Source organism: Peromyscus leucopus, chromosome 16_21, assembly GCF_004664715.2.
Source record: "Peromyscus leucopus breed LL Stock chromosome 16_21, UCI_PerLeu_2.1, whole genome shotgun sequence".
In the NCBI taxonomy this organism is placed as follows: Eukaryota; Metazoa; Chordata; class Mammalia; order Rodentia; family Cricetidae; genus Peromyscus; species Peromyscus leucopus.
The window spans coordinates 12764895-12777469 of record NC_051084.1 but is presented as its reverse complement, the minus strand read 5'-3'; the positions used below and the strand labels follow the sequence as shown (position 1 = coordinate 12777469).

Here is a 12575-nt window from a genome sequence, read left to right as displayed (position 1 = left end):
TGAGCTGTGTGATTTACGTAAGAGGGAAGGTGCCTCCCACCCTTCTGGGGCTGTGGATTCATTCATTCCCTGATCCCAGCTTTAAACAGGAACTGGACCTTGATGCCTCTGGGCTGTCTACCAGGTAGCAGCCCAGGAGCTGGAGAGGCATGAATTCCACAAACCCTCCCCCTTCTCTTAAAGTCAGACCCCAGCCACACAAGCAATAAAAATATGTTTAATGATCCAAGATTCTGCAAGACACACTGATAGGCCCAGAACTGGGTGGAAATATGGCATCCTAGCACTGTTGCTGCTGGCTTAGGGGTAGAGGCTGTCAGAATGGACCTCCTACAGTGGAGTCAATTCCAGCCTCACGGGTGCCTCAATGCCCTATCTCCATGGAAACCAGCCTGGTGCTGGCATAGGGCCCTCAGGACCTGCATGAAAATCTCTTGAGGTACCTCCCATTAAAAACAACCACAGGTACCCTCCCCAAACCCAAAGCTGCTGCCCTTCCTCCCTCTTAAAGAGACAGAGGAAATGGAGTGACCACATTGTATGTACCTCTTAGTGGACAGGAAGGGCAGAGCTACCACTAGCTCAAGGCTCTGCCAAGAGCTTCAGGTGGCCTGACCTGCCTGAGGGCTGGTGCCCCACCTACCCTGGAGGGGATTCTTTTGTTACTGCCGAGAGGAAAAGAGCAGCTCTTCAGTGCTGCCCCGTGTTTAGAACACAACAGGCAGACCCATGACAGCCCTACAACTCACGAGACAGTCACAGTCACACCCAGTACCCGAGACTCTGGTGTGTCAGGGATGCTGGGCCCTCACTCCTTCTCAGTCTGCCAGGATGAACTCCAGGAAGGGAGTGGCAAAAAGAAACAAGAAATAAAACTCTTGATTTGTACAACAGCTGCTCTTGGCCAGGCATGATGGTGGCCTCCTTGCTTAGCTGGCCTGGTAAGGGTTGGGAAAGGCGGCCTGACTGCCCTCAGAGGCAGACTGGAACTCAGAAAACTTCTACAAATTCCAGCGGGAATGGTGAGGCACTGACCTGCCCCCAGCAGCTGCTCTCAGGCTGCCTCCTGATGGTGTCAGTTCTCAGGTAGCAGAGTTCCACAAGGATGTGTCCTCTAAAGACCCTGCTTGAGCTACTTGGGAATGGAGAGGAGTCCATCTCCCTCAGGACCAGGGAGAACATTCCCACCCAGTTCCTTTCCAAGAGGCAGAAGGAACCAGACACGGGCCCTGCCTTGAGAACGACAGGACATTGATGAGGTGGAGATCCTAAGATCCTCCAGGATTGTGACTCTGGATGAAAGAAAGGACGTCCTCCTTGGACAGCTTGTCTGGATCCTGAGGCTTCTGGGAGTCACGCATATGGAAGCCATCTCCCCACTCCCAGAAGAGCCGGCTGTAGTAGCAGGTACTGGGAAGGGGAGGGGTCAGTCAGAGTGGCACAGGACCAGGAGACCACTAGACCCCTGGCAACCGTGACTTCCAAGAATGGGTGCTTTTAAACTGGATTCTGTCAGTGCCTCAAGTGGAGAGCTCCCCCTCTGGCATCCAAAAGGTACCCCCCCAGGAGACCCCAGCACCCCCCTCCTGTGCCTCTGAGAACTAATTTTTGCTGCCACAGCCTGCACCCATCTGGGCTCTACTACTGTTTCTGTAGCCAGCTAATACTGACCTCTTAGTAAAGCAGGTGAACTAGGAACAAGTGTTGGTGGCTAATTTTAGGCCCCATGGGGCCGCTGCCAAAGCCCATGTCCAGCAGCAATCTGACAAACATGTCTTGAGGAGGAATGCCTGGGACTTTGAGTCATAAGGGGCAAGGCTGGGAGCCTGCAACATGTTCCTCAAACCCTCTTGCAGGTCCCCGTGTTGTGTCGTGTGTCGTCCTCCGTCATCTCTTCCTCTTCCTCCCCCCCCCCCCCCCCCCCCCCAGTGAGCTCTCTATCCAGGCCTATGCTTGGGGCAGCTTCTGCACAGCAATGACTCGGCCAGCGGAGGGAGCGCTACTTACTGAAATGGGGCAATGGAATCTGCAGGGAGTTCAAAGGTAGAGCTCTGGGTTTTCTTGTTGTAGAAGAACTTCTTCTTGAAGCTCTTGCTTAAGGCCATGGTCCATGGCTCTGAGGGAGAAAAAGGCAGGCACTCAGAACAGTGGGACCCATGGGATGGGTCTGGCCAATAAGGACATCCTTCCTTTCTCCTGCTTGTCCCTTCCAGCCTCCATGGCCAAGCCCAAATGGCTCAGGAGGGTAGCAGATTTACTTCCCTAAGGCCTGTCCTGATCCTGTGGAGAAGCCATGCTTATCTGCTGAGAATACCATGTGAACATCTACAATTTCTTCTCTTCCCGTCCCAGCCAAGGACCAGAACTGGCCTGATCTGGGGGTGTGGTGTTCCCAACAGCTTCCGCAGAAGTTGCCAGCTGACTGCTGTCCACCTCAACAAGAAAGTCTGGGCCAGTCGCCCTGGCTGGGGAAGGGACCTACCGTTCATAGTCCTGACAATGTAGAGGCCTGTGGGTACAAAGTGCCGGTCGTCCCGTCCTGTGTAGCTGAGCTTTGGAGTGCCGCCGGAGCCTTTGATGAGCTTCATCTCTAACCTGGTCCCGGCAGACAGGCAGGCAGGCGTTCGGAGAGCACGGGGACAGTGGGGCGCTAGCGTTAGTCTCTGGGTAATTCAAGGGGACACTAGTCCCTAAGCAGAGTTAATGGCAGGTCTGGGTTTAGAGCAGAGCTCTGCACTCAGTCAAGCAATGGACGCAGGGCAGGGGTGCTGCTCCTCAGGAGCTTCACAGTGACACCAAGGGGAAACGAGAAAGCAGGGATGCGCTTGGCTCTTCAGATGACCAGAGCTCTCTCACAATGAGACTTGGCTGTTGAGGGTGGCACACGGAAGGTATGTAGGGTACAGCTGTGCCCTCAGCCCACTCCTGGCTCACTCAGCACTGTGAGCTGGGGTTTAGTGTTTGGAACTATTCCAGCGTCAATGAGCCTGTATTTCTGCCTGACATAGTCACCCTGTATCCCTCCTGACAGGCGCTGAGCTAGCGCACAGCTGGGACTCATGTGCAGCAAGACGGTGAAAGGCAGAGAATGGAGCAGGGCCAGGGCCCAGCTCTATAACCCACCCTGCAAATAGAATGCAACTCCACTCAGCCATGCACCCTATCACCAATCTAAACCAGACAGGGCCAGTTACTCACCTGACAAAGATCTTCTCCATCTCCTCCAGCCTGTACACCTCCTTCACCCTGTAAGTAGAGCAGGTGAGGACAGTTTCCTGGGATATGCGTGTGAAGAGCATGACAAGAGACCCTAGACCTGCCCTTGTCCTCAGGCCCTCTCTGCACCCATCAGCCCACAAATGAGGCCACACTGTGGCACAGCTGTCCTACAGACTACCTAGGCTTCTGAGCTGCCACATAGCCCCTTGGGCCTATACCAGCGCCTGGGATTCAGCAGTGAGTCCTCAAGACAGGAGAGGGAAAAGAAAGATGGCAGGCAAATTTCCCTAACCCTTATCCTCAAGTAACCTTCATTGACACTACAGGCCAGAAATCCAAAGGCCAAGCTTTTGCCTGGGTCTATCTACATAGACTTTAGAATAATAGTCTTGGTAGTTCCGTTATTTTGAGGGAACAGACCCTATACAGGGTGTAGGCTCTAGTTTGAGGCCCAGCCCTCCACATCTGGGGTCACCAAACCTGCCTTGGGAACTGCTCCTGGTTAAGCTCCTGTTGAAACCAGCAGGCAGGACATCAGACAACAAGCAAAGTCTCCCTTTGAGACTGTCCTGCACCCTCGGGGCGGGCTTGCTTTCTAAGTGTAGTTAGAGGAACATTCCTGGTGACTGCCAGCGTCTCAATAGGCCACCCCTTGGGTGCTGTCTGTACTAGCCTCTGACCTGGAGAAGGCAGTCTACTCTGTCTATCCGCCCCTCCTCTTGCCCTGAGCCTGGAACTTTACCCTTGGAGGAGGAGGGGGGCTCTCTCCTCAAGCACCAAGTTTCACTCCCTTAACCACCCTCTGTTTACAGTCAAGTCCCCATTTCCTTGTTATTTCCTTACCAGGAGGCCATGCAATCGGCACAGGATATTCATGAAAGGGTAACTCAGGGCAGGCACGTGCATCTCAGATTAGGAAACCTTAACCCACCCCGCCAGGCAGGAGAGGGAGCTGCTTCCCCAACCACTGACAGGGCGGTTTAGCTCCATCCCCTTCCACAAGCCTCCCACCCCACCCAGGACAGGAGAAACGACACCCAAGCCACGGCCCACGAGGGTCTTGGAGGAGGGTGACATGCTCACCTGATAGGGTTCATGTCAGGTCGACTGGGCTTGGAAACTGCTTTCACAAATTTCTCAGCCAGCTGAATTCTACAATCCAAACAGAATCCTTAGAGGCAAGCCAGGGGACCTCACCAACACCTGTGCCCCAAGGCATTTTCACAGCATCAATGAGAGGACTTGGGCTACACAAAACTTCCAAGTGGGAGCATTCTTGTCCCCTAGGGCCCACCCTGTCCTCTGGGTTCTGGCCTCTGAGCTGGTTTTTCTAAAGTGTGCCTTTTGCTGTGTTCAGCCATCGCCACTAGGACTTCCAGAACCGTTATTATATACACCTGCTCTTTCACCCTAGCCCAGACACACCAAACTGAGACTACCTATGTCCTGGCCATGATTTTTAGAAGAAACTCTCCCTCTTCAAACAAAGTCACCCCTATTCACAGTCTTTACACACACACACACACACACACACACACACACACACACAAATGACTTCAATCTAAGCAACTGTAGCGATATGAAATGTGTTAGAATTGGGCAACCAAGGCCCACATCTCAGCAAACTGCAATGTCCACCTCTTTCCTCCTGCCTTTGGGCCAGTCTCTGGTGGAGACAGGAAGTCCCGCCCTCCACCCCCTAGGGCCCAGGCACACCTCTGGTTGAAGTGCTGCTCTCTGACATCGCTGCCATTCAGCACCAGCACATCGAGGATGTGGATTGCACTGATCTTCCGCTGCGCCTTCCCCTACAAGGGACAAGCATGTTCCCCACTGGGCAGGCACTGGCTCCCGGCCTACTGCGGCATGTGGGCCTCTATCTAGCTACAGCGAAGCTGGGAAAAGGTGGTATTTGGGCCTCCCTGCCAGCTGATCCTAAACAAAGCCTAGCTTGGACTTGGGAGCAGACTTTGAGGCAGGTGCCCTCATGAACCTCAAACCCAGTGAGACTGCTGCCTGCTCACATGGAGTGTTGTAAATGTCATTCCTATACTGTAATAGTGCAAAGCTCACAGAAAGTGGCAGCTCTCTCCTTTCCTAAGGATTATGAAGTAAATTGGCTACTGAAAAGACCTGGCAAGGTGTCAGGACTGTGTATAAAGACTTTCCACCTGCCCTTCCCAGTATCTCCCAGATGGATTTACACAGTAACTGCTTTAGAGGGAATCACGCCATCACACTAAGGTGTGTGAAACCACACACTAAGGTGGAAGGCCAGGTTCCACAGTCCCACAACCCCCTTGCCTCAGGGCCATCTATAAACAGAAACCCTTCTGACCTCCCCTTTCAGCTCATGCACAATTTCCACACAGAGCAGTGTGTCCCGGGGCAGCTCTGTCTTCAAGTCCAGCTTCACCCAGCGGTCTGACTGGCGGCCATCCCATGTGTAGATCTGGGACTTCTACAGACAGGGAGAAGGGTTAGGCATGGAGACTAAGGAATGGGAGACTCTATTCTCAAAAGAGCTTTTACTTGGCAGCTACAAGCAGACAAGGCCTTGCCAATGTCGGTAGAAAATGTCTAGGAGGGATGGAGTTTGTGACACGTCTCCTCAGCCTCCACAGAGAGTAGAGATGGGCTCCATCTCACTGGTAGGACACGCTGTGAAAGACCTTGTCTAGTTTGATGTACACATAGAGGTTGGGATTACAGGAAGAGGAAAAAGCAAAAGAAAAATACAAAGTAAAGACAAAAAAAAGTGGTGAGGAAGGGTCAACTGCATGGAAGGATGCAGGGTAGGAAAAAGCAAAGGCTGCTAGTCAAGTAAGATGTATAGCTAACAGGCCTTCCCTCCCTCCCTCCCTCCCTCCGTTAGCCACCAATGGCCCAGAGGATGGAGAAGGGTATCTTCTAGACAGGAAATGGCAGAGGGTGGGATTGGAGAAAACTGGCCACCCAGGATTTCAAGAAAAGCAACAGCCTTCCCTTCAGCAAAGCAAGGATCAGCGGTGGGGAGGAAGGAGTACAGGAAGAAATGAACCACACTTGACAAGCTCAGGGCGTTAGAGGAAATGAGGTTTCAGGGAAGAGCTCTGATGCCAACAGAATGAACACCCAAGAGTGTGGCCCGAGGCTGTCCGCATCTCCAGACAGGACACTGCCACCACCCCAAGCCAATGGGAGGCCAGATACTGACTTACCCCCAGGCCCAGGAGGAATTTCTGCTCGCTGCCAGACACCATACAACGATAGTCCAGCACAGGACGGATCTTCTCCAGGGTTTTGGCAGTGAGCATTGTGGGCTTGTAGCTGAAGATGCTGATGTCGGTGTCCTGTGGCACAGATCAGAGAAGACGCTGCTGTGCTGGGGCAGGCTGACGGAGGTGAGGGACCAGAATCATTTGCCCTCAGAAGCAGGGCCTCTGCACCCTCCTCTCCACCTAACCAGTCACTGAATAGGATCTATTTCCACCTTCTAGGAGAGGAAAGACGACTGAGTCCCAAGTAGAGATGGATTTACCAGAGCTATGGGGAATGTCACCAGACTAGAGCAGCCACGCATTCGGTGACACCGAAAGCAAGGACTCTCCAGCAGTTGGCCTGAGGGCAGAAAAGTGATGTCCCGTGTCCCCACCCCAACCTCCACCCCCGTTCAGAAAGGCGTAACCACGGTGAACCTCATTCTTCAGTCTTTGACCCTCACAATGACCACAACTAGGCCAGACTGAAGTGATGCCCTGGAGGAAGCTGGAGGTTGATGGCAGAACTCTGAATGCTAGGCGCACTAAAGACAGGATGGCGAAGCTAGGCTCGGGCCAGACCCACGGTGGCTCCTGTGCAGTTCCCCTGCTTAAGATCTTCGGTCACACCCTCTCGCCCATGCAGACAAATCCCTTAGGACCCTGAATTTCTGAGAATCTTTTGGCCAGCTTACCCTTTGGGTGGCAGAGTGCTGGCCCAAGCCCATCTTAAGACAAGACTCTTGCTGGCCAGAGGTGTTCTTGGGAAACCCTACATAATACAGCAAGGTTCTCACTTGTGGAGACCTTAGTCTACTCCTTTAGGTTCCAAGGTTGATGCCTTCTCAATCCTTAACAGAAGCCAGGGCCTTAGTGACCGCTTCCACCCCTGGAAAAAGGCCCCTAACATATTGCCACAGAAGCCACATTTACCTTGATTAGCTCCAAAAACTTGAATTTGGGGTCTGAAGAAGAAGGAGCAACTCGAGCCCGGTCTGGAATCTGAAAGGAGAGATACCAAAGGGCTTTAAAAATGTTTTTTCATTTTATATGTGTGGGTGTGGTGCCTGCAGAGACTAGAAGAGGGCATCAGGTCTCCTGGAACTGGAGTTACAGGCAGTTGTGAGCTACGATGTAGTGCTACAAACCGAACTTGGTTCTTCTGGGAGAGCAGCTAGTGTGCTTAACCCCTAAGCCATCTCTCCAGCCCTGGTTTTGGTTTTTAAGTGCCCTGTGACACACTGGGAGGAGCTGGGAAGAGGAGATGACAGGACTGGCAAGGGCGTTCACTTCCTGTTCAGACCTGGGTCAACACAGCCCAAAGCCAAGTCCTTCCCTCTACGGCGTTACTGCTACACGGGGCCATTAGGGCAGAATGCAGCCTACCCCAACCCTGTGTTCTTTTGAACCAGCTGAAGGCCACGCTGTAAGGAGGCCAAAAAGATAACTTGCGACATGCCAAGGAGGTGCACACCCTTGCATGGGGGGGGGGAGGGTGGGGAGAGGGGGGTAAGGTGACAATTCTGTTCTCATCTACAGCTGGAGTGACAATGGGCTGCATACCTCCCACAGTCGGAGGCATTCTTTCCGGATCTCTGCCTGCCTAGGCTCACTCAGGGTGCTGGGGAAACAAAAGCAGAACAAGATTAAGACCTCTAAGGGCCCTGTAAGACCTTCTCACCTGCTCAGAGGTACACCTGCAGCAGTGACCATTTGAGTGCACATACAGGACTGCTCAGAATTTATCTACTGAAATCACTCCCTTCCCACCCACTATAGCCACCACCACCTGGATGCCATCACCACCACCTGGATGCCATCACCACCACCTGGATGCCATCACCACCACCTGGATGCCATCATTCCCTATACACCGCCCCCCCCTCCACCACCAGGCTCATTCTGACTTCTCTTCTGCTCTCAAAAACATCACTATGGCCGGGCGTTGGTGGCGCACGCCTTTAATCCCAGCACTTGGGAGGCGGAGGCAGGCGGATCTCTGTGAGTTCGAGGCCAGCCTGGGCTACAGAGTGAGTTCCAGGAAAGGCGCAAAGCTACACAGAGAAACCCTGTCTCGAAAAACCAAAAAAAAAAAAAACCATCACTATGCTGATATCCCACAAGGCAAAAATGAACCCACAAGAGTGGCTTTTAAGTCACTGTTAAAGAAACAGAGTTGGTGGGAAGAGCAAAGCAAGGGCCTCCTTTGAGATTGGTGAGAAATGGGCAGCACTCACGTGTCTTGTACAAAGGCATGGATTTTGGCCAGAGCTTTGATCTGCAGGCTGCAGTGGCTAAGAGAAAATAAACAAAAACCAGAATGACGTCAGTGTACAAGTGTAGCCAGAGCAGTGACCATCTGTATGTGAGGAAGTTACTGGGAGTTAAAAGGGGCCCAAAGAACAGAACTGAGATGAACCCTCATCGCAAATCCTGCTCAAAAGAAGGTTCTTATCCCACCCTTGAAGACTTCAAAGCCAGTGGCGAACTGACCCAAAACAACAGCAAAGCCCACACCCAGTCCACCTGCAGACAGCGCTGACGAACCCACTATGCCGACAGCCATCTGTCTTTTAGCTTTGCACACAGTGTCTGGCATTTAATAAAACACTATCAAAGGGGCTGGGGAAATGGCTCAGCAGCACTTAGGACCAGAGTTCAGCTCTCCAGTACCCCAATAAATGCTGGCAAGTGCTGGCAGCTCACCTGTAATCCCAGCACTGGGAGGTAGAGACGGGCTCCCTGGAGCAAACTGGCTAGCTACACTATGTGAGTTGGTGAGCCCTAGGTTCCCAGTGAGAGACCCTACTTCAGTATGTAAGGTAGAGAGCAACTGAGGAAGATACCTGAAGTCAACCTCTGGCCTTGAACACTACCAGAGGAAAAGGCATGTGATTCACAAGAAAATAACGACAGAACTAACGGGGAGCTGGAGGTGGGTCAGTGGTTAAAGCACCACATCAAACGCTTCACAACCAGCTCTAACTCCAGCTTCAGGGTCCAGTGCTTCTAGCCTCTCTCTGCAGGCAATGGCACTCACATGCATAGACACAAAATTGGAAATAAATTTTTTTTGGTTTTTTTTTTTTTTTTTTTTTTTTTTTTTTTTTTTTTTTTTTTTTTGGTTTTTCGAGACAGGGTTTCTCTGTGAAGCTTTGCGCCTTTCCTGGAACTCACTCTGTAGCCCAGGCTAGCCTCGAACTCAGAGATCTGCCTGGCTCTGTCTCCCAAGTGCTGGGATTAAAGGCACACGCCACCACTGCCCAGCTAGAAAATAAATATTTTTTAATAGTGAGCTGTCTATCAGAAGGAAAGGATGTGAGAAATGTGAACTATCTTTAAAGTAGTAAAAGAAAAAAAATCATATCCAATTAAAATGTTCCTCAAAAATAAAAGATTTTTTTTTTTTTTTGGTGGTTATTTTATAGGTTGTTCTCTTGAGACGGGGTCTCACTATTAAGCCCTGCCTGTCCTGGAAATCACAGAAATCCTCCTGCCTCTGCCTCCTGAGTGGTGGGATTAAAGGCGTGCACCACCATGCCTTTGCATTTTTTTTAATTTTTAATTAAAAATGCATTTTTAAATAGACAAAAGCTGAAGGGATTATCTCCAGTAGACAAAATTGCCTGAAGTGGAATGATTGCCAACAGGAACTGGGCTCTCCAGGGAGGAAGAGGAAGTATGTCCGGAAACACAAGGACAAAACACTGATCCTAACACTCAAGAGGCTCGCTGATGCAGGAGGATAACAAATTCTAACTGGCCAAGGCTACACAGAGCCTTGTGGAAAGAAAACAAATCATTCACAAGAAAAAGAAAGAAAAAGCCTAAATGGATTATCAGAATTTAAAATTTGAGATATCAAACCTGGAAAGGAAATAAAATTATCTCACTTCACAGATGACATGCCAATGGAACAAGACAGAAAGCCTAGAAAGAAATACTCATTTACTACTACTTATTAGCATTGCTAATGAAATAGCAAAAGACTTTTGGAAAGTATGCCAAGACCATTTAATAGAGAAAGGACAGCCTGGAAAATCTGGAAGAAAAAAAAAAAAATGAAGTGGGACCACTAGTCAATGATGCATCCAAAAATAATTAAAAATAAAATACCTCAATACATGGGCTAAACTTATAAAATCTTACAAAAAACAGGGAGAAGCCTCACAACAGAAGTGTAATAATAAAAGAATAAACCAGGCCACAATGATATTAAAAACTTCTATGCAAAGGACATAATGCAGTGGGGGGGGGGGGAGACCCACAGGGCAGGAAACAGTATTTCACATCCAAATCTAGTAAGGGATTTATGCCCAAAATACATGGACAGCCCTTTAATTCAATATTAAAAAAACAAAACTAACGTTTAAAATAATGTCTGAAAGGAGAGGTGACCAGAGAGATGGCTCAGCAATTAAGAATGGACGCTACAGTGGCCGGGTGTGGTAGAACACGTCTTTAATCATAGCACTTGGGAGGCAGAGGCAGGCTGAAATCTGAGTTCGAGGCCAGCCTGGTCTACAGAATAAAGTTCTAGGACAGCCAGGGCTACACAGAGAAACCCTGTCTTGAAAAATCACAAAGGAAAAAAAAAGCACACTGCTCTTGCAGAGGACCCAGGTTCAGTTCCCAGTAGCCATGTGGGTAACTCACAACTGCTTGTAACTCGAGCAGTGGGTGGGGGAATAGCCTTCCATCCCCCACCTGAAGAACCCCTGAACTGACCGAGATCTGGACTCTACACTTGCTTTCCATCCATCTCTGACTCCAGGCAAGGGTCTTCACAAGGCAGCAACCACACACTGTAGTGATTAAGGAATTACCCGTCTACAGGCTACCAGAGGCTTTCTTTTCACCATCAGAGCTAGGGACCCACCTGCCACTCTTAGGACAGGACATGCTAATATCCTGGAACCAGCAGAGCAAACACAGATGACAAAACGTTCCAAGAGCCAGCGGTCATTGATCCTTCATGCTATACTACCCAGCAGACACAGCAGCTGGCTTACCTCTCGTTAGACCGTATCATGTAGTCATTGAATTCATGGTCTCCTTTGATCACCGACAAGGGAACTACCAGGTTGACATCGGACTCAGTGTTTCTCAGCTGATTGAGCTTAATATTCACAGTGAAGAGGTACTCCCGCACGTCGTCTATACCCACCTTCAGACCTTTGCACACCACATACCTGCAGGAGACATCCTGTCACTCCAAGGAGCTCAGAGCCTTCTCCCCACACACTCGTCACTCCACCCCTGTAGAGTCACAAAGCTAACCAGCTCTGCTGTTCAAGCTTAAGCCTGAGCACAAATGGGAACACATACCATGCTTTAAAATATGCCACCTCAAGTCCTTCCCTTTCATAGGAATTGGTGGTGTTCACTTTAATCCTACTTGGGAGGCTATAGGCAGTCAGATCTTGAGTTCAAGGCCCGCCTGGTCTATGTAGTAATTTCCAGGCTAGCCAGGATATACTGTTAAAACCCTCTCAAAAATAAAAAATATAAAATCCTTCCCTTATACGAGACTGTCTCTACTTCTATGGGGGTGTTCCCAACTGCCCTGCACCAACAGACATAACTTGGGAAAACTTTTAAATACAGATGTAACGTATCAAACTCTCCACAGAAATCTGTACTGTAATCAGCTACTTGACAATTCTGGTTGTCTTGTTTTCTCTTACCTCTCATATGGGCACCTGGATGCCTGTGATACCTCTGAATAGCAGCCCCCTTGCCTGTTCGCAGCCTGTATCTCCTCTGAGTGTCTCTATTAATGGTCACACTCTTCCTGGGCCAACTGAGAATCCCAGACAGAAGTATGGTAAAGGACCCTGGCTCCTATTGCAGAATCACATCTCCAAAGTCAAGATTTCTAACAGTTTGAGTGCCCATGCCAGACACATGTACAGGGTTTACTGCTGACTTCTCACCAACAGGCTGGCTAACAGAAAGGAAGGCCTTACCGCTCTGAGTTGGCAGGCCGGCTGGTGATGGGCTTGAAGAGACACACTCGTTCAAAGCAGCAGTACAGCAGGTAGATGAGCCCCACACTGAAGGGTGTGAAGAGGTCAAAGGTTTTGCAGATGAAGTGGCCCCCTGGATTGGGAAGAA

At 50.3% G+C, this 12575-nt stretch overlaps 1 protein-coding gene across 1 annotated transcript in view; it reads right to left on the bottom strand.

Annotated features, from left to right (window-relative positions):
• Nucleotides 1-197: 197 nt before the first annotated feature.
• Nucleotides 198-12575, bottom strand: part of Cmtr1 (cap methyltransferase 1) — a 45247-nt gene continuing 32869 nt past the window's right edge. The window contains exons 12-24 of the mRNA XM_028885039.2: nucleotides 12428-12560; nucleotides 11471-11650; nucleotides 8696-8752; nucleotides 8022-8079; nucleotides 7392-7460; nucleotides 6420-6551; nucleotides 5558-5680; nucleotides 4936-5027; nucleotides 4303-4371; nucleotides 3199-3246; nucleotides 2483-2595; nucleotides 2008-2116; nucleotides 198-1410 (exon numbers count right to left, since the gene is read on the bottom strand). Of these exons, the coding sequence (XP_028740872.1) occupies nucleotides 1269-1410; nucleotides 2008-2116; nucleotides 2483-2595; nucleotides 3199-3246; nucleotides 4303-4371; nucleotides 4936-5027; nucleotides 5558-5680; nucleotides 6420-6551; nucleotides 7392-7460; nucleotides 8022-8079; nucleotides 8696-8752; nucleotides 11471-11650; nucleotides 12428-12560 (1325 nt within the window). The 3' untranslated portion in view covers nucleotides 198-1268. The remainder of the gene's footprint in view (nucleotides 1411-2007; nucleotides 2117-2482; nucleotides 2596-3198; nucleotides 3247-4302; nucleotides 4372-4935; nucleotides 5028-5557; nucleotides 5681-6419; nucleotides 6552-7391; nucleotides 7461-8021; nucleotides 8080-8695; nucleotides 8753-11470; nucleotides 11651-12427; nucleotides 12561-12575) is intronic.